Raw genomic sequence first — 25,673 nt, forward strand, 5'->3', positions numbered from 1 at the left:
CTAACTGCTCTGCTCCACTGTCACTGACACCTTCACTGGTAACAGCTTCAATGGGACTTTATCACCAGTGTAAATGAGTGGAAACATCTTCTGAGTGAAAGTGTGTGTGAAGGTGCGTATGTGTGTGTTAGTATCAGGATCAGAGAACGACAGTTTTCCTCTGTTCAAGTCCAGATTCACTCTGATCCTCTGGTGCTTCTTCTGCTCTGGGAGAACAGTGGCTGGAGCTGTTGGTGAATGTACTGAGTATTTATCTCCATAGAACCATAACCTCCATAATCCAGACCATATGTTGCGTCCCTTCCTCTGCCCAGACTCTGTTAACACACCCAGTTCCCAGTATGTCTTGTCTCCAACCTCGACATCCCAGCTGTGAGTCCCTGAGTTAAAACCCTCAGAGCCCAGGACAGAGGAGTAATAATCAAACCTCTCTGGATTGTCAGGAAGCTGCTGTTTGTCTCCTCGTCTCCCACTGGTCAGATCTTCAGACAGGATGAGATGTGGACCAGCAGTGTTTGGGTCCAGAACCACAGGACTGTAGGAGACCATGTCCTTCATCTTGTTCCAGATGTTGAAGGTCAGGTTGCCCAGGTGTTTGGCCTGGTCTATCAGAGCTCTGGGGTCCAGCTGTGGATCCTCCAGCAGGGGGCGCTGCTGGACTCTTTCCACTGCAGCCTTGTAGTTGAGCAGGAATGAGACGTCTTCAGCTCTCAGCTCGTCCTCTGTGGCTCTGACTGTGTGTGAAAGAGCTGCTATCTCTCTGCTCAGAGCCTCCATCTTCTCCTTCATCCTCTGACTCTTCTGCTCCTCTTCCTCCCTCAGTGCAGCCATCCTGGCCTCCTCTTCCTCTTCTAGAAACTGGTGAAGCTTCTTAAACTGCTCCTTAATCTGCCTCTCTGTGTGTCGGGCCTGGACCTTAATGTGTTCTGCTGTTTGACCAAACTTCACTTGAACTTCTTCAAAACCCTTTAACTTCTTCTTTAAGGGCTCCAGAGTTTCCTCAAGTTCCTCCTTGAGGTCTGAAGCAGCTTCATCGATGGGTCTGAATCTGTGGTTGGTGTGTTTTTTTGAATCTCTGCAGACGAGACACACTGGCTGCTGATGGTCCAGACAGAAGAGTCTGAGTTTCTCAGAGTGCAGACTGCAGAGAGCCTCTGAAGATCTCTGCTCTCTCTGCTGTAAGAAGCTCTCACACAGGTTCTTCAACACCAGACTAAGAGGTGGTTGTTCCTTTGAAGATCTTCTCTTACAAACTGGACACAGTCGATCTTGTTTCTCTCTCCACCAGCTCTTCAGACAGTCTTTACAGAAGCTGTGGCTGCAGGACAGAACAACAGGATCTCTGAAGACCTCGGTACAGACCGGACAGCAGAGATCCTCCTCTAGTCTGGAAGCCATTTAGTCTGTGAGTGAAGCTGAAAACACAGCAGACAGGAAGTAGAGTCAGTCATGGCTCCCCTCCCTCCTCTACTGACTTGACTGAAGTTTACTGTGACTCTGAGTCCAGGTTTTAGTCAAACTCACCTTCAGTGTGTGGAGTGTCAGCAGGTTGAAGCAGCAGTGTTGTAGCTGGACTCACTCACAGGAAGTTGTTGGTTCGGTCTGAAGCTGAATCTGATCGTCTCTTCTTCAGTCTGCGTCTCTGGGACTGACAGAGTCCAATGCACTGTTTCCTGGTTTATGAGTCATGTGAGGGGGCGGAGCTTTGAAAAGTGACTGAATGTTGAACAGGTTAGTCCAGATTAATGTAGAGGAGCAGTTCTAGGCATGTGCCTCGTTTTAAAAAGGATCTTTTCATGTGTTCTATTACTGTTGTGCATAGGGATGTAAAAAAACAACAACAACAACAAAAAAAAGTATACCATACACATTTCCTTGTCATACCATGTTGTGTGTGTGTGTGGGTGTCCAGACATATAAACTCATGTAGATTAGTAACACAAGCTCTGACAGCTTTGAAACTTGACATACTTGTGGTCAGGAAGCTGCTTTATCAGTTAGAAAAACCTGGGTGTGAATATCTTGATTCTTTGTGTGGAAGGAAGCAACTGTTTAAGTGCAGTACTTGTACCTGTGCTGAGTACATGTACACATTGTGGTGTCAGTACTTCATCTTAACACTTCCTCCACCTCTGCTGCTAATTATAAAGAGAATGGGATGTTGTGTAGATGCAGGAGACGTTAAAGACGAATCTGAATATGAATCCAAGTCAAGACAACATTTTATTATGTTGATGAAAAACAGGAACAAATGTACATTCAGCTTTTGTGATGAAGTGACATGTTAATACATTTTAGATCATTGCATGTGAACAGATACAAACTTTTTACATATTTAATTAAACAAGAATCACATTTCAACTTTTTCATGTTTGACATTTTTTCATCTGGAGAACAACTCCAGATCCTCTTTTAGAGAAGAAGAATCAAATGTTCAGTAATTGAGTGATAAGAGTGAAAATAATTTACACAAAAGAAAAGTAGTGAAAAAGGAAAAGTGTAATAACGAGGCAGCAGGAGGACAGGTGAAGTTTAACAGGTTCAATTAACTGACTTTTCCCTTTAAGAAATAAACAACATGATGAATATGATCGTCCTCTTTATCTCTAACTGCTCTGCTCCACTGTCACTGACACCTTCACTGGTAACAGCTTCACCGGGAGGTTTTCACCAGTGCCAATGAGTGGAAACATCTTCTGAGTGAAAGTGTGTGTGAAGGTGTGTATGTGTGTGTTAGTATCAGGATCAGAGAACGACAGTTTTCCTCTGTTCAAGTCCAGATTCACTCTGATCCTCTGGAACTTCTTCTGCTCTGGGAGATCAATGTCTGCAGTTGGTGGTGACCATGCTGAGTATTTATCTCCATAGAACCTTAACCTCCATAATCCAGACCACATGTTGAATCTCTTCCTCTGCACAGTCTCTGTTAACACACCCAGTTGCCACCATGTATTGTCTCCAACCTGGACATCCCAGCTGTGAGTCCCTGAGTTAAAACCCTCAGAGCCCAGGACAGACCAGTATTCATCAAACCTCTCTGGATTGTCAGGAAGCTGCTGTTCTTCTCCTCCATCTCTCACACATCTCAGATCTTCAGACAGGATGAGTTTTGGATGAGCAATGTTTGGGTCCAGAACCACAGGACTGTAGGAGACCATGTCCTTCATCTTGTTCCAGATGTTGAAGGTCAGGTTGCCCAGGTGTTTGGCCTGGTCTATCAGAGCTCCTGAGTCCAGCTGTGGATCCTCCAGCAGGGGGCGCTGCTGGACTCTTTCCACTGCAGCCTTGTAGTTGAGCAGGAATGAGACGTCTTCAGCTCTCAGCTCGTCCTCTGTGGCTCTGACTGTGTGTGAAAGAGCTGCTATCTCTCTGCTCAGAGCCTCCATCTTCTCCTTCATCCTCTGACTCTTCTGCTCCTCTTCCTCCCTCAGTGCAGCCATCCTGGCCTCCTCTTCCTCTTCTAGAAACTGGTGAAGCTTCTTAAACTGCTCCTTAATCTGCCTCTCTGTGTGTCGGGCCTGGACCTTAATGTGTTCTGCTGTTTGACCAAACTTCACTTGAACTTCTTCAACACCCTCTAACTTCTGCTTTAAGGGCTCCAGAGTTTCCTCAAGTTCCTTCTTGAGGTCTGAAGCAGCTTCATCGATGGGTTTGAATCTGTGGTTGGTGTGTTTTTTTGAATCTCTGCAGACGAGACACACTGGCTGCTGATGGTCCAGACAGAAGAGTCTGAGTTTCTCAGAGTGCAGACTGCAGAGAGCCTCTGAAGATCTCTGCTCTCTCTGCTGTAAGAAGCTCTCACACAGGTTCTTCAACGCCAGGTTAATAGGTGGTTGTTCCTTTGAAGATCTTCTCTTACAAACTGGACACAGTTGATCTTGTTTCTGTCTCCACCAGCTCTGCAGACAGTCTTTACAGAAGCTGTGGCTGCAGGACAGAAGAACAGGATCTCTGAAGACCTCCGTACAGACCGGACAGCAGAAATCCTCCTCTAGTCTGGAAGCCATTTAGTCTGAGAGTGAAGCTGAAAACACAGCAGACAGGAAGTAGAGTCAGTCATGGCTCCCCTCCCTCCTCTACTGACTTGACTGAAGTTTACTGTGACTCTGAGTCCAGGTTTTAGTCAAACTCACCTTCAGTGTGTAGAGAGTCGGCAGGTTGAAGCAGCAGTGTTGTAGCTGGACTCACTCACAGGAAGTTGTTGGTTCGGTCTGAAGCTGAATCTGATCGTCTCTTCTTCAGTCTGCGTCTCTGGGACTGACAGAGTCCAATGCACTGTTTCCTGGTTTATCTCAGGTGAGTCATGTGAGGGGGCGGAGCTTTGAAAAGTGACTGAATGTTGAACAGGTTAGTCCAGATTAATGTAGAGGAGCAGTTCTAGGCATGTGCCTCGTTTTAAAAAGGATCTTTTCATGTGTTCTATTACTGTTGTGCATAGGGATGTAAAAAAACAACAACAACAAAAAAAAAAGTATACCGTACACATTTCCTTGTCATACCATGTTGTGTGTGTGTGTGGGTGTCCAGACATATAAACTCATGTAGATTGATAACACAAGCTCTGACAGCTTTGAACCTTGACATACTTGTGTTCAGGAAGCTGCTTTATCAGTTAGAAAAACCTGGGTGTGAATATCTGAATTCTTTGTGTGGAAGGAAGCAACTGTTTAAGTGCAGTACTTGTACATGTGCTGAGTACATTTACACATTGTGGTGTCAGTACTTCATCTTAACACTTCCTCCACCTCTGCTGCTAATTATAAAGAGAATGGGATGTTGTGTAGATGCAGGAGACGTTAAAGACGAAGCTGAATATGAATCCAAGTCAAGACGACATTTTATTATGTTGATGAAAAACAGGAACAAATGTACATTCAGCTTTTGTGATGAAGTGACACGTTGATACATTTTAGATCATTGCATGTGAACAGATACAAACTTTTTACATATTTAATTAAACAAGAATCACATTTCAACTTTTTCATGTTTGACATTTTTTCATCTGGAGAACAACTCCAGATCCTCTTTTAGAGAAGAAGAATCAAATGTTCAGTAATTGAGTGATAAGAGTGAAAATAATTTACACAAAAGAAAAGTAGTGAAAAAGGAAAAGTGTAATAACGAGGCAGCAGGAGGACAGGTGAAGTTTAACAGGTTCAATTAACTGACTTTTCCCTTTAAGAAATAAACAACATGATGAATATGATTGTCCTCTTTATCTCTAACTGCTCTGCTCCACTGTCACTGACACCTTCACTGGTAACAGCTTCACCGGGAGGTTTTCACCAGTGCCAATGAGTGGAAACATCTTCTGAGTGAAAGTGTGTGTGAAGGTGTGTATGTGTGTGTTAGTATCAGGATCAGAGAACGACAGTTTTCCTCTGTTCAAGTCCAGATTCACTCTGATCCTCTGGAACTTCTTCTGCTCTGGGAGATAAATGTCTGGAGTTGATGGTGAATGTGTTGAGTATTTATCTCCATAGAACCATAACCTCCACAATCCAGACACTATGTTGAATCCCTTCCTCTGCACAGACTCTGTTAACACACCCAGTGTCCAGTTTGTACTGTCTCCAACCTGGACATCCCAGCTGTGAGTCCCTGAGTTAAAACCCTCAGAGCCCAGGACAGAGCAGAAATAACTATCAAACCTCTCTGGATTGTCAGGAAGCTGCTGTTTGTCTCCTCCTCTCCCACTGGTCAGATCTTCAGACAGGATGAGATATGGCTCAGCAGTGTTTGGGTCCAGAACCACAGGACTGTAGGAGACCATGTCCTTCATCTTGTTCCAGATGTTGAAGGTCAGGTTTCCCAGGTGTTTGGCCTGGTCTATCAGAGCTCCTGAGTCCAGCTGTGGATCCTCCAGCAGGGGGCGCTGCTGGACTCTTTCCACTGCAGCCTTGTAGTTGAGCAGGAATGAGACGTCTTCAGCTCTCAGCTCGTCCTCTGTGGCTCTGACTGTGTGTGAAAGAGCTGCTATCTCTCTGCTTAGAGCCTCCATCTTCTCCTTCATCCTCTGACTCTTCTGCTCCTCTTCCTCCCTCAGTGCAGCCATCCTGGCCTCCTCTTCCTCTTCTAGAAACTGGTGAAGCTTCTTAAACTGCTCCTTAATCTGCCTCTCTGTGTGTCGGGCCTGGACCTTAATGTGTTCTGCTGTTTGACCAAACTTCACTTGAACTTCTTCAAAACCCTTTAACTTCTTCTTTAAGGGCTCCAGTGTTTCCTCAAGTTCCTTCTTGAGGTCTGAAGCAGCTTCATCGATGGGTCTGAATCTGTGGTTGGTGTGTTTTTTTGAATCTCTGCAGACGAGACACACTGGCTGCTGATGGTCCAGACAGAAGAGTCTGAGTTTCTCAGAGTGCAGACTGCAGAGAGCCTCTGAAGATCTCTGCTCTCTCTGCTGCAAGAAGCTCTCACACAGGTTCTTCAACACCAGGTTAGGAGGTGGATATTCCTTTGAAGATCTTCTCTTACAAACTGGACACAGTCGATCTTGTTTCTCCTTCCACCAGCTCTTCAGACAGTCTTTACAGAAGCTGTGGCTGCAGGACAGAACAACAGGATCTCTGAAGACCTCGGTACAGACCGAACAGCAGAGATCCTCCTCTGGTCTGGAAGCCATTGAGTCTTTGAGCGAAGCTGAAAACACAGCAGACAGGAAGTAGAGTCAGTCATGGCTCCCCTCCCCCCTCTACTGACTTGACTGAAGTTTACTGTGACTCTGAGTCCAGGTTTTAGTCAAACTCACCTTCAGTGTGTGGAGTGTCGGCAGGTTGAAGCAGCAGTGTTGTAGCTGGACTCACTCACAGGAAGTTGTTGGTTTGGTCTGAAGCTGAATCTGATCGTCTCTTCTTCAGTCTGCGTCTCTGGGACTGACAGAGTCCAATAAAGTTGTTCCTGGGACTTTGTCCTCTGCGTTAATCACTAACCTGGTTTATCTCAGGTGAAGCCAGGTGAGGGGGCGGGGCTTAGACACACTGAAAGTTACGTAAGTAAAAATTTCATTATGTTGATGAAAAACAGTAACAAGTGAACATTCAGCGGTTGTGATGAACTGACACATTGATACAATTTAGATTATTTATTTATTTTTTATTTATTTATTTGTTTATTTCGGGCATGTCAATTTAAATCATCATCATCACACTTCATCTTAGTTCAAGTTAGAGCACTGGAAAAGAGAGTAGCGACACCACCATTGTCTCCCGTGGTAAGGGTTTAAGGGTTTTGCGCCCCGAGTGGCAGGATATGGGTGTTGCAAAAGTGCCCAGAAAACTCATTCACTCCAATGTATATGTGTTGCCCACTTGCTTGTAAATTGTTGAACGGCCGTGTTTTTGTTTTTAGGTGTCTTGGTTATATCAAATTATACTTAGTGTATTACAAAATGTAGATTGAAACATTAATGTAGACAACTGTTTTTTGTTTTGTTTTGTTTTTTACTCGCCTATGTGTTAATGTTTATCTGTAAAGGATCCTCAATGATGCTATTAACGTGGGTGATCTATAAATGTCCTTAAATTATTGAAAATACCACACTTGCTCATTCACCAACAATGCAGAGATGTCAGTTCTTGGGCGCTTTAGCAAAACCCATATTCCTCCACCAGGAGGCGCTTCCATTGGACCAATGCGTGTCGTTACTCTCTTTACTAGTGGTCTAGTTCAAGTAATACAATACACAGCGGGAGAAGCAAAAGCTTATCTAGTCCCGCCCCCATTACCCACAGAATAAAATCTTTATCGTAATCTTTTCTTTTCTTTTGCTTTTTACATTTTGACATAACATTCTTTTACTTATGACATTTTGACATAACATGCAGTAGGTAGTATACAGAGCTGAAGTCTAGCTCTAGACCAGGGGTGGGCAATTAATTTTTCCAGAGGGCCACACTGACTCCGATAAAGTGAGTGAAGGGCCACACGATTCGAAATCAAATTGAAACATCAAATATTTATTGCTGAATTATATATAATTATATATTAGCCTATATAACTACATATATTTGGTGGAAATGATTGCATTACAATAGGCTGACAGCCCACAATCAATGTAATCGCATTTTCAACTTTTATCCATCACAGATCACTGAAGAAACATGCTGTAATATGATATAAATATGGACTCAAGGCAGATTGTTTTATCAAAACTTACTGACCATAAATGACTGCACCAATTAATAATGTTCACAGACACCTGAATATTATAATTAAGCACTCAGATCCTTTTCAGTTCTGATTCAGTGAGACTGTTCTATTTGTATGTAGATAACCTTTTATTTATGAAGAAACACAATACTCATTTGCTGCTGCCTAACAGCACCAACATGAAAAAAAAGACTGATTTGATTACAAGCGTAGCCATTGGTGGATGGAGGCTTCAGACGCACGTGGCTACAATCAGTCATATGGTCGATCACGTCAGAAAACCCAGCGATTTAATCACAGTTTGCTAAACCTTAGTGTTTGAGAAATAATAATTAGGTGCCGCGATGTTGCTTTATAACCGTCAGCAGTTATGATTCGGCTGACGGAGGGTTGTGAAACACCGGCCCGGTCCCGCGGTCTAGGCTACCGCTGACAGGGTCGCGGTGGTCAGAAACTCCGCTGTGGAGAAAAGCTGCAGCAGAGCGGCTGCTCTCCCTCCTCCGTCGGAGCTCCGGTGTCCGATAGAGAAAGAGACTGAGCAGCCGTTCATCACTGTCTTCTACCTGGAGGAGGTTACTTTCTGTCTGCGATGTGCAAGCTCCTGTTCTAACAGGGCTGTCACTGTTTCAAACAGCTGATTAGTGCGCATCAACGTAATAAAAGCAATCGGGTCATAATACCAGTTCGGCTCGCACTTCGGCTCGCGGGCCGGATTGAGACGGCATGCGGGCCGGGTCTGGCCCGTGGGCCGTAAAATGCCCATGTATGCTCTAGACTCTAGACTGCTCTAGTCCAGGTTTTAGTCCAACTCACCTTCAGTGTGTGGAGTGTCGGCAGGTTGAAGCAGCAGTGTTGTAGCTGGACTCACTCTCAGGAAGTTGTTGGTTTGGTCTGAAGCTGAATCTGATCGTCTCTTCTTCAGTCTGCGTCTCTGGGACTGACAAAGTCCAATAAAGTTGTTCCTGGGACTTTGTCCTCTGTGTTAATAAATGACCTGGTTTATCTCAGGTGAAGCCAGGTGAGGGGGCGGGGCTTTGAAAGATGACTGAATGTTGAACAACTCAGTCCAGATGAATTGTATTGTAAAAAGAACAATCATTGGAGTTTTACAAACGTCTACTGCTCAGGCATACTTTCACCTAGAGACTTCATTTGAACTTTAAACAGTAGACACAAGTCTTGTGTATTGTCGTATTACTCCACGTTTTGATAGGTCATATAGTTTTTGATCAATCCCTGATCAATGACCATGATCATTTTTGGAGAAATTATGAGATTATAATGGATGTGTATTGCACGGAATGTTCGTGTCAGAGTGCGTGACATCATCGGTTAGAGTGGGAGAGATGCCAGAAAAACTCCAGATTTTTTCTCTTTCCACACTCGGCCCGGCCACAATTTACACTCTACACACATGATTTTTTTCCCTAATTTGTACACAAACTTGTTCTGTCTCTCACCATCTGCTCAAAATATCAGAGAGACTTACAGAATTGACAGAATCAGCCTCTGAGTACGGCCACGTCTGTCTCTGCTCCTCATTGACTCCAATACAAAGATTTTCTGAGAGAAGCAGAACGGACCGATGTTTTGAAATTGCCAGCGTATCCAAAATATTTACTGTAGAAACACCAAATCGTACCAAAATTTTCAGGAAGTCCTTAGAGCACCGTTGATCTGTGTTTTGTTCTGATAGGAGTTACCGTTTTGTCACAGTAAGCCTAAATGCGAGACCATTGCAGAGGCAGAAAATCGGTCTTTTTCTAGAAGTTTCTGTCTGCCTCATCCTGGGGGGCCCCTATCGTCATTGGCAACCACCTCAAGTTGCCGTGGTAACGTCTGATTCTCAGGTCAGAGCTCGTTAACTTCATAAACAATCCACCTGCCGCTCGTTAAAATGTTTGTAAACACACACACACTAAATCAGACTGACACAGGATGCAGCTCATAACATGTGTCAAGTCAGTCAGTCATACACACGCACGCACACTATGGGGTGAAATCGAAATCAAAACAACCGGAAAGATGCGCAGCGACGTGTGTGTGCACGCATGGTTACTTTGTTATGTGTGTGTGCGTGCGTGTGTTGTTACGTGCAGGTGCAAGACGTGTAGTGTAGTTGGCCTTTTCATTTTAGTCAACCAGGGGAGGCAGCAGTGAGCCAGACTTTAGTCAACCAGGGGAGGCAGCAGTGAGCCAGACTTTGCCTGTTGGACCGGAAATTCAAAAGAAGAAGAAGAAGAAGAAGAAGAAGCAGAAGGAGGAGGAGGAGGAGGAGAAGAAGGAGAAGGAGAAAGGAAAAGACCCATGAAATAATTATATTATAGACAGTAGGAGGCTCAGTGATGTCATGTCTTTTTATGCTCCATGGTTGACACTGATTCTGCATTGATATTTCAATTTCAACCTATATTTATAATCTATATATATATATATATATATATCTTCCCCTGGCTCGACAGTTTTGTTATGTAATCATTCATAAAGTAAAATAAATAAATTAAAAATCGGCCGGGAGTGTGTTGCAGCTATTCAGGTGCACAGACCTAACGCACATATCCAGCGGTCCCAGCGGTTGTCAATGAACTGATTACGTGCGGGGGCCGTGGTTAACTTACAAATGTTTGTCATTGATTCTGTCGGTCTGTCTGTCAGGATGTTTACACTATAATGTATGCCGATGACACTGTATTGTATACTCATGGGAAAAATGTAACAGAGGTGGCTTTGAAATTAACAAAGGCAATGAACAAGGTTAGTGATTGGTTATACAACTCATGCCTCACGTTAAATGTGGAAAAAACTGTGACCATGTTCTTTACAAATAGGGGTAAACTTAAAAGTTACCCTGATATTGTAGTAAATGGGCAAAATATAAAACACGTAGAACAATTAAAATACCTGGGGGTAACGTTAGATCCAACACTTAGTTTTAAAGGGCATGTCAAAAAGCTGAATAACACGTTGAAATATAATTTAGCTAATTTCAGATACATAAGAAATTCTCTCACCCTTGAGGCATCAAGTACATATTTAAATGCAATGATTAAGCCCCAATTTTTGTACTGTTACATCCTGGTCTCAGGCATGTAAAACAGTTACAAAGCCACCAGAGTTATTGTACAATAGTAGTCTTAAGATCCATGCCAAAAAACCACGGCATTACCATCATTGCCATGTACTTGCCAAATATGATATTTTGAGCTTTGAAAACTTGATTATACACTCAAATGTTTGTCTACTTCACAAAATTATTCATAATGCTTATGCCCCCCCTCTGAAAAAGTTTGTGACACTCTGCTCTGAAAACACAGTACGTCTAACTAGATCTGTTACGAGGGGTGAGTGTAGTATTCCTCAACGTAGAACTCAGTTTGGCAGCTCTTCTTTTTCCTGTGTGGCCATGAGTCAGTGGGATGTCCTTCCCACAGAACTTATTCTATGTACAAATCCTCACACATTCTCATGCTTGTCAAAGCGCTGGTTACTAATAGTCCAGTCATTTTACGAGAAAAGGTTGAACAAATTGCAACAGAAGCAAACTCAACTGGTTTTGTATCCTCAACATGTCCTGAGTGAGGGAAAAAAAGCCCTGAAGAATCCCATAAGGGGAAAGTTTAGAAAAAGACCCAAATATAGCCCATTCATACGCCTATTAATTATTTTTCTCACGTGAATAGGGTAAAATTTTTAACCTTTAGATATCTCCATGAAAATTACTGAATTGATTACGTACATTAAGAAAAACAAAAAATGTATTACAAGTTTTTTGAAATTCTTTGTTAACATGAGCAAATTTGCATAAATTTGCATAAATTCCACTGTTTTGACAGCACATGTATATATAAAGGTGCTGTGGTGGTACCAGCATGAAAATTGGAATGAGTTGACTCCAGAGGTTCATAAAGGGACCTGTGTATTGTCTTGAAATTTCGGACCAAGTCACGGAGTTTACTTTCACCTTCGTCAGCTTTCCAACTGTAGCTTTAATGAGCTAGGGCGCTATGGGCTACCATGCAGCGACGGATTCTTGAAAAATTGCAGTCATCTTGAAATTTAAAGTGGTTTCTTGTCGGTTGACCGATGGAGTCAACTCATTCCAATTTTCATGTTGGTACCACTACATTACCTTTATGTGCCGTCAAAACGGTGGAATTTATGCAAATTTTTGCAAATTTTCTCATGTTAACAAAGAATTTCAAAAAACTTGTAATACATTTTTTGTTTGTCTTAATGTAAGTAATCAACTCAGTCATTTTCATGGAGATATCTAAAGGTTAAAAATTTTACCCTATTCACGTGAGAAAACTAATTAATAGGCGTATGAATGGGCTATATTTGGGTCTTTTTCAAAACTTTCCCCTAATGGGATTCTTCGGGGCTTTTTTTCCCTCACTCAGGACATGTTGAGGATACAAAATCAGTTGAGTTTGATTCAAGCAAGTTTGCACACATTGTTGAGTATGTGAGTGTGTGTATGTGTCTGGCTATGAGTGTGGTCATTAGAGGAGGATGATTGTAATCTGTGTATTGTATGTGTTTGTGTTTGAATGTGTGATGAGAGTGAGAGAGAGAGTGTATGTGCTGTTAGTCCCTATTGTGCACTTTATGATTTGGCGCTCATGTTTCCCTGCTTTTATTAGTGCATTCTGTCAATTTTTTTTTTAATATTATGGTTATTATGTCTTATTTCAATTAATCTTAAAGCGATACTAAAGAACTTTCAGTTTTGGTTGAGTTTGGCGGCGCCTGTGGACCAAAGCGGTAGTGTTTTGCCTGAAGGAAGACTCCATTTCCCATGAACACTAGCGTTAAGCCCTGTAAATATCCTGCATTAAAATTAACAGAAGACATCAAAACTAAGTTTCTGTTTCCAGTGGATCATTTCAAAGTGAAAACACAAACATAATCCATTGCTAAAGTGCCGTTTTGCCTGTTTCCTCCTTGTTGTGACTCGCAAAAGTGAAAGTAAAGTGAGAGCCGGGTTCCTACCATGCTCCTCAAAGCTGCTTAGTGCCAGAGAAAGAGATACAGACCCCCTCAGACCACGACAGAGGTGTCATTCAACTTGTTGTAAGTCGATGTATCATAAACAAAAGTTATGAAAATATTTTATGAAGGTTGAAAAGTTACTTAGTGTTGGTTTAATATTGTATCTGTTTAGCACTTTACCTGCCCAGGGACTACAGGCGGAAATTAGCAATTGTTGCTATAACCTGGCTCAAAGCATCTCTTCTTGTTTTACAAGATTAATGTTTTTTTGTGCATTGTCCCTGTTTTAAATAAATAAATTCATTCAATTCATTCATTCATTCATTCATTTGTGCCTGTGTATGTGTAAGAAAGCAAAGTAAAAGAAACAGAAAGAGCATTCTTTCTCCGTCTTCGTTGAACAAATAAATCATGTCCTGCAACAGCCTATATATCTGTATCTCGTATTGGATCGATTGCACCATCTACTGGATGAAAATGGAACACAGAACAACTACACTACACGTCATGTTACATGTTGTGGTGCGCACCGTGCAGATCAACAGAGGTCATTTTCCCAACAAGCGATGACTCAGTAGAATGAACACATCAGTTCATTACGCTTCAATCAAACCCAGAATATATCAATAATAATTAATACATTGTTACATTGTACATGATGTCTTTATGTTGCATTTTTATCACTGATTCATTGAAATTAATATCATTTATTGAACGCAAAATACAATATTACATTATGAAAAATAATATTGAAAATGTCTTTATATACAAGTGTAATGGAGTAATTGAAATGTAGTGGAGCATTCATTTTAGGAGAATAACTTGTAAGAATTGATGTAAGAAGATAGAATAGATGTATTTGTGTTACTTTCCATTAGTAATATTAAAAGGTCAAAGGTCAAAATCAAAGCGTTCAGACTCATGCAGTGTCAGATCTCAACACCAGGTGGCAGTGTTGCACCATCAACACCAAGACACACACATGAAACTTTACTCTGTTTTTCTGAACCTGAACACACTTTAAAACTTTTTATTTAGAGTTTTTCCTTCAATAAATTTTATAAATGTTATACAATTTGTGCAAATGTTTCTGTAAATTGTGTATTTTGTTGAGTTTTTGAAGTGAAAACTTTAATACTCCTGCACTGAACTGACAGGTTAAGTGTTAGTGAGTGACTTATTTATTAGGTGTTTAGTCACGGAAATTAAAGCTGCTGCAAAACGTTCAGTTATCACTACTATGACTTATAGTAACTGACATACAGTATATTAGTATTTAGGTTATAACTGTCTAATACAGGCAGCATTTATGTTAAAAATAAATAATTTAATCATTGAGTATCATGTTTTTGGAACCTACTGTTTATAATAGCTATTCTATTTTATATATAATATCAACATATATTGACAAGTAGCCTATTGAGATGGATATATATTATCCATCTATATTTATGTATAGCTATGTGTGTTATAAGAAACATTGGTTTACATAAACATATTCATATAGACTATATATGTATCAATATATGAAACTGATCCAATTTCAAGTTCCATGTTGACATATATGTTTTTATTTTACATGTATATACAGTATGGAAATTCAACATGTGAATACGTTTTGTATTTGGGACTTTTGAATGTTTTTAGGAAACACCAACAAGTGGAAGAAGTGTTTTCTCTCACCTCTGTTACTATAAAGAAAACAAACAATAAAACTTCTTATTTTATTGATTAAAAAAAACCAATTATATTTTCAAACAGTCAAGTCTTTTCCTTGTTAAAACTGTGTCAATATTTGTACAGCTAGCATATGCTAATAAGCATGTACAGCTGAAAGAAACGAATTAAATATTAGGCTATATCAAATATACAACAATAATATTTATAATATAACATTTAAACATATCCATAATAATTGTTTTATTACATTTTACTCATCTTTCTTTGAAATTGCCATTATATTTGGGACTTTTTAATATTTTAGGAAACACCAACGAGTGGAGGAAGTGTTTTCTCTCCCCTCTGTTTCTATAAAGGTGAAGTTTGACCCTCCTGAGCTGCCATACTGTAGGTCCCTTGGGGTCACACTTTTTTTTCTCCTTCAAAATAAAAGTCAAAACTCTTTTTTGGGGAAAAAGTCTTTTTATTAAAAGTCATATACAAAAGGAATCGTTCATGTTAAGCTGCTATAAAACGTTCATATGTACAGTTATATATCACATCATACAGGTGAACACGGCTGTTACACGCTCAGTCCAACACAACAACACCTGTCTGAGTGTGTGTGTGTAGCTATACTCAACACACACACTCACATACACTTGTATTAAACTGCTTTAAAAACACTGGATTCACAACAAACATCAACAGATGTGGCACACGGCAACATCTGGACACTCAGACACAACATCTGGATCTTCACGTCAGCGTAGAAAAAGACACCTGTGTAGTTTGGTTTGGATGCATAGCTGCTGCGAGTACGAGTCAGAACAAAAACTACTGAACTAAACGCCGCCCTACAGGTGCATTCTGGGAGAAAAAAAACCAAAGAAGCCTCTCGGGAATCTGGACGTTTGTCATGTTTGTTTGTTAAAGGGATAGTTCAACATTTTGGCAAATTGGCCCATTGCCATAATCCCTATATAGTCATAGCAGTAGGTTCGATACCTTTAATTGACGAACCTACTGCTATGACTATAGGGATTATGGCAATGGGCCAATTGTTGGGCCAAAATGTTGAACTATCCCTTTAAAAAAAGTTTGAAATGATTGTACTCTCCGCTCGCTCACACTCCCTGCACCCGTCCCCGGGAAACCCCTCAAGGTTTCCTCTCTGTTTTAAAAAAAAAAACAATAAAACTACATTCATGAGGTGGCGTTACCGACGACAACACAGGGCCCAGAGGGATTCTGGGAAACGTCACTGAAAAGTATCATCATGAGAGAGGCCACGCCCCCTTTTAACGGACTAAACACTCCTTATATGGAAGTTAAAGTGATACGCCAACATTTTTTTTAACGTGTCTTGCCTCACTCCCGAGTCCATGACCAGCAGATAGACACCATCCTTTCCACTGTGCGTGCAGTAACCATGGAGATAGAGCCGTATCACCTGTAGCTAATTAGCTTAGCTCAAACACTGGAAGTGTATGGGTAGTGTTAGCCTGCCTCCTACCCGAGCCGAAATCAGCAGTCAGAAGCTGATTTCATTTTAGCTCTAAACTCTGTAAATATATCACTTTATCCACATTTCAAACATGTTTAGGTGAGAAAGTAGCCGTTTAGATCAGCAGTGTGTCGTTAATTTGTCTAAATACCAGCTGTTTACAATTTTGTTCGGACGAATTCGGCGCTACTCAAGCTAGCCGTTGTGACCAACGCACTTCCGGTTACTTTCACAAAATAAAACACCCGTTTCCCTTTACATACAGAAAACCATGACGATAGAATTTGTGCTTTTACTTTGAAATAGGAAGCTAACCTACCCTCGATGTAGCTAGCTTGAACCAAAATAAAGCGTCTTTGCTTGAACCCTCCGTTTTGACCGATCTCGTCCCGTTAGCGGCATTTGACCGCTCAAGATGCCTTACCGGAGAGTTTTGTCAGCTCTGAGACGAAGATCGGCCCGCCGGTTTCCGTTTAGAGTTGCTGAAGAGTTTCTCTGATGACTTTAGGTGGAGGCAGGCTAACACTACCCATACACTTCCAGTGTTTGAGCTAAGCTAATTAGCGACTTTAGGTGGAGGCAGGCTAACACTACCTATACACTTCCAGCGTTTGAGCTAAGCTAATTACGGGCGATACGGCTCTATCTCCCTTGTTACTGCACGCACAGTTGAAAGGATGGTGTCTATCTGCTGGTCATGGACTCAGGAGTGAGGCAAGACACGAAAAAAAAATGTTGCCGTATCCCTTTAACGGACTAAACACTCCTTATATGGAAGTTAGGACGTGACAAAACTATTGAGTGAGCACAAAACTCATTTCAGCAGAAAATAAAACAAGAAATGAACAAATTAATATTTTTTATCTTCCTGAACTGACATGATTCACTTTTATTCTCTGTATCTTTGGTCACAGGTTCAAACCTTTCCTTTAGGCTCCGCCCACTAACGGGTTTTTCAAAATAAAATAAAATATTTTAGGAACTAACTCCTCTGGCTCCGTCCAGATGTTTTAGTTCCGTAGGTGTAAACAGGAAGTAGATTGTCGACGCTGTATGTAACGGTGATGAGAAGCCAATCAGACGACATCATGACGACAACACAACTTTACAGTTTCAAATTAAAAGTCTCTGTTTTAAGCTTGAAAAACAATTAATAGAAATATTATTTAATCACTTATTTATAAAACCGTGGCTCAGAGCTGCTTGATTCTAGTTTATTTATATTCATATTTATATTTATACATATTTTTTATCTTAAATCATAGATGTTTTGAATATTTTATTGTTTTCTGAGCTGTAGCAAATGTTGTATGTTATGTATGTTAATATTTGTATGTTTTTTCATTTGTAATTGAGATTCAATTATAATTGCAAGTAAATTCATGCACTGTTATTTGGTTTTCTTGTTCCCATTTAATTTGAATAGCTGTTATTATTTGGTATTATGATGTAATGTTTCTGTGACTTTTATTTTGTAGCCCTGATCTGACGCCGTTCACACAGATACAGATGTTAACGGTTTTGTTCACATCTGGACTTTGATCAGGTTTGATTAAATCCTGAATTTGTTTTGTGCTTCTTCAACAGTTTTTCATCATCAACAAACCTCTGACATCACTTCCTGTTTCTGTATCTGACAGTTCGACCTTCGACAAACGTCCAGAGACTTCACATCAAAACTTTAAACTCAGAGCTTAGAGTTTCTTTCTTTTTTTCTGCAAATAAAACAAAAAAAATAAAAATAAAATCATCTGTGACTCCACCCACCACGTGACCACAGTGCACGACCAACTGCAGGCGCAGAGGATTCTGGGAAGTTTTCTACAAGGGGAGTAAAAAAATAATCTCTCGTCCTATCAAAGCTTATTTTACATGTTTCTCCTGCTCAGGTTTTATTTTTTTATCTATTTTATTATTTTTTTATCTCTGAATGGTCCTTTAGTGCAACAGGAAGTTAAAAAACAAAGAGAGAAAGAGTGGAGCTGCTTAAGAAAATAAGAGTCTGGAAATAAAAATAAAAATAAGAGACTTTGTCCTTGAGAGTTTTCTTTTGAAAGGTCGACTTTTCGTTCGTTTGTGGGTTTTGGTTTGTGAAGTGAAAAAGTGTCGGGACGAAAAGTAACGAGATTAAAAATGAAAAAAAAAACAAACCTGAAAGAAGAAACTTGTGTTTTCACATCGAGACCTTAAAGTGGCTCCAGTCTGATTGTAACGCTCCACCGTTCAAAACTAAACTAAACTAAACTAAACTAAACTCAGCGCAGAAGAGAAATAAAATAAATACAGATCAACGGTTTCCAGCCGAGGAGAAGAAACGGAAAAAAATAAATTATTAAAAGTCTGAAGATGAATAGTTCTGTAACATCTAAAGAAACATCAGCTTCACATGATGAACCTGAACGCATCGTCGCTTCACTGCTGCTGTCAATCAAACGTGAACGAGGGGGCGGAGCTGCTGCGTTCAAAGACTCAAAACACATCAATCAATCAATTATTGATCAGCAGTTTGTTTAAATACAAATCATTTTCTTCTTGTCTGAAAATAAATGTACATTTTTGGAACAAAACAAGACTTTATTTTTGATTTTTAACTTTCTAGAGTTAATTAATGAAGAATAATCGATAACAGATGTAATTTTCTCTCTAATTTTGGAAACTTTATTCATTTAAAGTTGATTTTTACTGAAACAGAGACAGATGGAGTTTGTTCTGTTGAACAGTCCAGATGTTGCAGAGACTTTTATTTGTAGTTTTAATTATTTAAAATATAAATATTCATGTCTGGATGAAATATTGAGTAAGTGGTTCCTTAGAAACCGGGAGCGTCGGTGGATTTCAGTTCATCTTCCTGTTTTTTTTTCTGTGTGTGTAAATCAACAGAAACAACAAAACAAACTCTGTTTCTTCTGTTGTTTTAAATCTGAAACTTGCAGAGTTTTAATTATTTAAAATACAAATATTAATATATATGAATACTGAGTAAACAGCACATTAGAGACCTGGAGCGTCGGGCGGATTTCAGTTTTAACTTTTGTCTCTTCTTCTAATAAAAACATCTTCCTGTTTGTTTTTGTGTGAATCAACGGAAACAACAAAACAAACTTTGTTTCTTCTCTTGTTTCTAAATGTTTCTCTGAGTTTTAATCTGAATTTTAAAAAACGTGACAGTTTGTGTTTACGTTAAAAACAGGAACAATGATCCCGTTTTATAAAGGGACAACGAGGAGTTTCTATTTGGTTATAAAAAAGTCTCATATTAATGTGGATGAATCTACGTTACCACTTGTTAATGGTCCATTTTAGATAAATATATGGTTTTGTCTCTATGGTTATTTTGTTATTATTAGTGGTGGTGGAAATGCTGGGCGAGCCGACCAGCGTTTCTTTACTTTCGGTTTCGTGGCGAGTCATGAGAATAACGCCGCCGAATCGCCGTTTATGGTCGAAACTACGACGGTATGTGATCGTCTTTGAACCTCTGACTTTAATTCTTGATGAATGAAAACATGAGTCTGTCTTGCGCCGGTCAAAGAATTTCACGGTGCGGAGGCTCATAAATGTAGTGTGGAAACACTTCGCTTTTCCAAAACTCCTCGTTGTCCCTTTAACTTAAAACCTGTCTTTACAGATTTTAATGATTGGTCCTGAACGCAGCACAGCCCCTCCCCCTCCCTCGGTCTGTAGTATGTGCCTCTTAGAGCACTGGAATAACAGAGTAAAGACACCACCATTGACTCCTGTGGTAAGGGTTTAAGGGTTTAAGGGTTTAAGGGTTTAAGGGTTTTGCGCCCCGAGTGGCAGGATATGGGTGTTGCAAAAGCGCCCAGAAAACTCCAATGTATGTGTGTTGCCCACTTGCTTGTGAAGCGAAAAACGGCCGTGTTTTTGTTTTTAGGTGTCTTGGTCATATCAAATTATACTTAGAATTTGTTTATTACAAAATGTAGATTGAAACGTTCATGTAGACAACTGTTTTTTTTTTACTAGCCTATGATGCTATTAACGTGGGTGATCTATAAATGTCCTTAAATTATTGAAAATACCACACTGGCTCATTCACCAACAATGCAGAGATGTCAGTTCTTGGGCGCTTTAGCAAAACCCATATTCCTCCACCAGGAGGCGCTGCCATTGGACCAATGCTGTCGTTACTCTCTTTTCCAGTGCTCTATGTAGTATGTGCCTCTGAGTGTGTGTGTGTGTGTGTGTGTGGGCGGGGCTCGTCTTGGCTCGGCTCGGCGACACCCCCCCCCCCTAGTGTTGCTGCGGCAACAGCTGGTGGCCGTGGCTCCTCTGGATGTAGGCGATGGCGTCGTGGTAGGAGAGGGCGAGCTGCGGCCGGTCGTACATCTCGCTCAGCGCCGCGAACTTCGGCCCCCAGCGCGACAGCCGCTCGTACACAAACCCCCCCTCCTCCCCCTCGTCCTCCTCGTCGCCACGGGCAACAGCAGCCGCCGCCGTGACATCAGCGGCCGAGCCCAGCGAGCTGAGGCTTCCCGCCGACGACCCCGACCCCTCCACGCTCCAGACGTGGTAGCCGTCGGGCGGGAACGAGTCGCCGTCGTTGTCGGCCTCCCAGATGATCCTCGCCACGTAGCTCTTGAAGTCCACGTGTGAGCGCGGCGGTGGCGTCGCTGTCGCCCCCGGCAACGACCGAGCCGCGTCCACGTAGCCGCGGCCGCCGTCGCTCGACTCCCCGTCTCTCCCACAGTGAGCCGCGTAGCCGGCGAAGGCAGCAGCAGCAGCTACGTGATGCTGATGCTGATGGTTGTGATGGTGATGGTGGTGGTTGTCGTGGTGATGGTTGCCGTGGTGATGCGGGATGCTGAGGTACGGAGCGCCGGAGGAGGAGCAGGAGGAGCCGGACTGCGGCGGCGGCTGCACCTCCTCCTGGGAGCCGGGGGAGGAGGAGGACGGGAGGAGCGGCGCCGTCGTACAGGACGAGGACTGAGACAGACTGGAGCAGAGAGGACGCTTCAGCTCCGTGATGTCATAACCGTTCTACAGGAGGAGAGGAGGAGAGGAGGAGAGGAGAGGGGAGGAGAGGAGAGGAGAGGGGAGGGGAGGGGAGGGGAGGAGAGGAGAGGAGGAGAGGAGAGGAGAGGAGAGGGGAGGAGAGGAGAGGAGGAGAGGAGAGGAGAGGAGGAGGAGGAGGAGGAGGAGGAGAGGGGAGGAGAGGAGAGGAGAGGAGAGGAGAGGAGAGCCAATCAGAGGCAGTCACAGTAAAGCTGCTTCAAAATAAAGGTTTGTGTTAAAGCTCCTTCAAAATAAAGGTAGATCAGTGGCGTAGGCAGAATTTTAATTTTGGTGGGCCAGTACAAAATCGGATGGGCCATCTTTTCTCAGGACAGTGCATTTCATCTAGCGCACATCACTGTTAACCATTGTATTGCACAACTTTTTTCTTTTTTTTTTGGTAACTTGCTCTTGAACAACACAATATTTGATACAGATGAAATGATCTTTCCTGCCACTATGATGATAAACTGTATTTAACTGTACCTGCGTAAACAGTAAAACTCAGTAACCAATCACACAGGCAGCTCCATGTTGTCCCTGTGTGATGTTCAGGGACAGTCTGAGGACAGACAGCTCTGAGGGTGAAGTCCTATAAAAATGAAATGCACCTGTGACTGTGACAGGTCTGTAGCTACATCTTGACCACATGTCAGCTGATCAGCTGTAGTAGAGGAAACTCCGCTCCACCGCGAGGAGCGCTTTTTAAAAAATGTTTTTTAATTAAGCTCCGGTAGCGACCGGCTAATATACGGGAGGATAGGATACTGTAAACCAGCGTGGATCCGCTGTTTATCAAAGCGTCACCGTGCTGAAGCAGGTCTGTTTGTTCATGAAGTTAGAGTTCCAAATAAAGGTAGATGTTTGTGTTAAAGCTCCTCCAAAATAAAAGTAGATGTCTGTCTTAAAGGTCCTTCAAAATAAAGGTAGATGTTTGTGTTGAAGCTCCTCCAAAATAAAGGTAGATGTCTGTGTTAAAGGTCCTTCAAAATAAAGGTAGATGTTTGTGTTAAAGCTCCTCCAAAATAAAAGTAGATGTCTGTCTTAAAGGTCCTTCAAAATAAAGGTAGATGTTTGTGTTAAAGCTCCTCCAAAATAAAAGTAGATGTCTGTCTTAAAGGTCCTTCAAAATAAAGGTAGATGTTTGTGTTGAAGCTCCTTCAAAATAAAGGTAGATTATTGTGTTAAAGCTCCTTCAAAATAAAGGTTTGTGTTAAAGCTCCTTCACAATAAAGGTTACCTGGTCCTGCTCTCCTCCTCCCTCCTCGTTGTAGTTGAGGATGTTTTCTCTGACGTCCTCCCAGCTCTCGTGCTCAGCAGGGATGTGGTAAACTCCTCGTTTCCTGAACTTGTTGCGGCTCCCTTTCTGGTTCCACACCGTCACCGCCACCAGCACCGCTACACACACACACACACACACACACACACACACACACACACACACACACACACACACACAGAGACACACACACACACACACACACACACACACACACCATAATAAATCCTCGGGCTCTCACTTCCTTCCTGTCTCATTAACATCAGAGTTTCAGCCTCGTTCACAAACATCAGCAGAATTAAAAAACCAACAGATAATAATTCTCTTTAATTTCCACTGAACTCTGTGTCGGCAGCGAGGAGAGGGGGCTGATGGGTAACGTAGTCCTGACACAGTCCTGAAACCAACTGATGATGTCATATAACGATCGATCGTTGTGTAACTTTTACGCACCAAGTGAATCGACGTCAGCTGATCGATGCTGATGGAAACGTATTGATCGCTGATCGATCACTGTTACATGAGTGTGTTTGTTTGGTTCTGATTCTGTTTCTCTTCCTGTTTAGATGAGATGATGTCATCACACAGACGCTGGTTTGAACTGAACTAACAGATAAAAAATGTAAAAACAAACACAATTGCCAGTGTTTTTAAATAAAGAACGGAGCTGTAACTAGAGGAAAGTTTTATTATTACAAAGCAAAGCTACACTGTGAACTGTGTTATTGCTAAAGTTACAGACTCCTGTACTTTTTGTAAAAAAGAATAAAAAAACAACCTCACATTTATTTATGGTAACACTTCACACTATTAAGCATTAGTTAAGCATTAATAAATACTGAACTCATCATTTATAAGACATGAATACTCATTAGTATGTAGTTAGTTTGTAGCAACACATGACTGAGTCACTATGAAGCCTCTTTTTTTTTGTAGCTTTAGGGTTTTATTTTATTCTTTATCCCTGTAGCGCTGCATGATGAAATAATAGATTTTTACTTCATGATGTAATAACGCCACATTTTATAATAATCTGCCACATTTTACAATAAAATTCTTGAACGCATCGTGTAATAAACTTTGCCTTATTTTGTAATAACTTACCTCACTTTTATCAATAGGGCAATTTAAATCCATAATTACATCATATTTTAACTACACTTATGTATTAAGTTATGCTTATGTATGTTTGTTATGTCTGAATATTTATGTATGTCTCAATTGTTTTGTCTTCTGTCTTATATGTCCTGTGTTTCATCTCGGCTATATTGTAAATGAGGTTGCTCCTCAATATATCTATATATATATATATATATACCTTTTAAATAAAGGTTATGAATGAATGAATGAATGAAATTATAGCAAAATGTGGGTGTTGCACTTTTTTTTATGAAGAAAATGTAATAATTTGGTGAATATGTAACAACTTAGTACAAAATGCTGAATTATTACATCATGAGGTGTAAATTTATTGCATTATTACATAATAACTACATTCCCTTTTGCTCCCATCTTTGACTTACTTATTTATCTTTTCTTTAAACTTTATTTTTGTATTGATCTGTTGTTATTATACAATGCTTTTTCCTGTGATTTTCTGCATCATTGTAGCTAACAGGAAGTAAACAGGAAGTGCGTCTCTCACCGAAGAAGACGAGCAGACACATGCTGATGGCCAAGATGGAGGACGGGCTGAGGGCGGCGAGGCGGTGACCTTTGACCTGGCCCAGCTCGCAGCGCTGACCCCTGAACCCGTCGGGGCAGCGGCAGCGGTAGCTGTTGGCCGACAGCGGCTGACACACGCCGCCGTTACGACACGAGGAGAGACCGCACGGAGACGGCAGACAGCGCTGGCCCGAGTCGTCAGACACCGTCACCTGACCGCCGGGGCACCTGGGAAATACAGAGGAGGAGGAGGAGGAGGAGGAAGAGGAGGAGGAGAGAGGAGGAGGAGAAGGAGGAGGAGGAGAGAGGAGGAGGAGGAGGAGAGAGGAGGAGGAGGAGGAGGAGGAAGAGGAGAGAGGAGGAGGAGGAGGAGGAGGAGGAGAGAGGAGGAGGAGGAGGAGGAGGAGGAAGAGGAGAGAGGAGGAGGAGGAAGAGGAAGAGGAGGAGGAGGAGGAGGAGGAGGAGAGAGGAGGAGGAGGAGGAGGAGGAGGAGGAGGAGGAGGATCAAACATTAATAACCTTCTCCCTATTTCCTTTCAAGTTTACAACAGACACTTGTACTTGTACCTGTACTTTCTTTTATTCTTTTCTTGCTTTTAATTGTAGCCTTTGTTAAAGCAGAAGTAAGTGATCCGGTCGTTTTCGCTAATGCTGCGTTCCAGGCAGGCTTTTGAAACCGTAAATTACAGCTTCAAGTCACGACTTACGACTTTGTAGCGTTCCAGGCAACCCACTCGTGTTTTTCCGACCTGTTTTACCTGTGAAAGTCACTATAACGGCCACTCGTAACTTCTGACCCGTGAACTCGTACCAGATCGAACTGGTACAACTTCACAGGTCGGAAAAACACAAGTTACGGGTTGCCTTGAACGCACCATAACAGTCCTCACGCGCATCCCTTGGCTGCACACACAGCCCTTCATGCCGTTCTCTCTCCTCATTGGATAAAAACTGTAGGATACAAGTAAAGTTTTCTCCTGGGCTCAGAGCAGAGCAGAGTGACTGACAGACCCGTGTTTCAGACCAAACACTCTATAGAAGTGATTGCTGTCGGAAGATACAACTATTTAAGACTTAGATTAACACAAATATATCACTTACTTCTGCTTTAACTTATCTGTCTTTCATTCTTTTGTTTTGCTGTTCATAAAGTTCTCATCTTTAGAAAAGAGCTGACAGATTAAGAAAGAATGCAGCCTTAAAGCAGAAGTAAGTGATCCGGTCGTTTTCGCTAATGCTGCGTTCCAGGCAGGCTTTTGAAATCGTAAATTACAGCTTCAAGTCACGACTTACGACTTTGTAGCGTTCCAGGCAGCCCACCCGTGTTTTTCCGACCTGTTTTACCGGTGAAAGTCACTATAACGGCCACTCGTAACTTCCGACCCGTGAACTCGTACCAGATCGAAC

The 25,673-nt window shown here is 41.7% G+C and overlaps 3 protein-coding genes across 4 annotated transcripts in view; all 3 read right to left on the reverse strand.

Moving 5' to 3' along the window:
• On the reverse strand, nucleotides 1-1,419 carry LOC146972711 (nuclear factor 7, ovary-like). Its single transcript, XM_085803145.1, has one exon. The coding sequence runs from the start codon at nucleotides 1,396-1,398 to the stop codon at nucleotides 1-3; it is 1,398 nt and encodes a 465-aa protein (XP_085659271.1). The 5' UTR covers nucleotides 1,399-1,419.
• A 1,187-nt stretch (nucleotides 1,420-2,606) lies between these two features.
• On the reverse strand, nucleotides 2,607-6,967 carry LOC146972712 (nuclear factor 7, brain-like). Of its 2 annotated transcripts, XM_085803132.1 has the most exons (2): nucleotides 5,534-6,967; nucleotides 2,607-2,921 (listed from the first exon to the last, which is right to left on the reverse strand). In XM_085803132.1, the coding sequence occupies exons 1-2, from the start codon at nucleotides 6,620-6,622 to the stop codon at nucleotides 2,607-2,609; spliced, it is 1,404 nt and encodes a 467-aa protein (XP_085659258.1). In that variant the 5' UTR covers nucleotides 6,623-6,967. The 2 variants fall into 2 exon arrangements, with proteins under 2 accessions (XP_085659258.1, XP_085659257.1); XM_085803131.1 differs by lacking the exon at nucleotides 5,534-6,967 and having other exon boundaries at nucleotides 2,607-4,007.
• A 13,569-nt stretch (nucleotides 6,968-20,536) lies between these two features.
• The window catches only part of LOC146972713 (neural-cadherin-like), a 209,237-nt gene continuing 204,100 nt past the window's right edge, over nucleotides 20,537-25,673 (reverse strand). Inside the window, exons 39-41 of the mRNA XM_085802145.1 lie at nucleotides 24,247-24,494; nucleotides 22,563-22,720; nucleotides 20,537-21,307 (exon numbers count right to left, since the gene is read on the reverse strand). Of these exons, the coding sequence (XP_085658271.1) occupies nucleotides 20,561-21,307; nucleotides 22,563-22,720; nucleotides 24,247-24,494 (1,153 nt within the window). The 3' untranslated portion in view covers nucleotides 20,537-20,560. The remainder of the gene's footprint in view (nucleotides 21,308-22,562; nucleotides 22,721-24,246; nucleotides 24,495-25,673) is intronic.

Source organism: Trachurus japonicus, chromosome 16 (genome assembly GCF_045865225.1).
Source record: "Trachurus japonicus isolate A0001 chromosome 16, Traja_1.0".
NCBI lineage: Eukaryota > Metazoa > Chordata > Actinopteri > Carangiformes > Carangidae > Trachurus > Trachurus japonicus.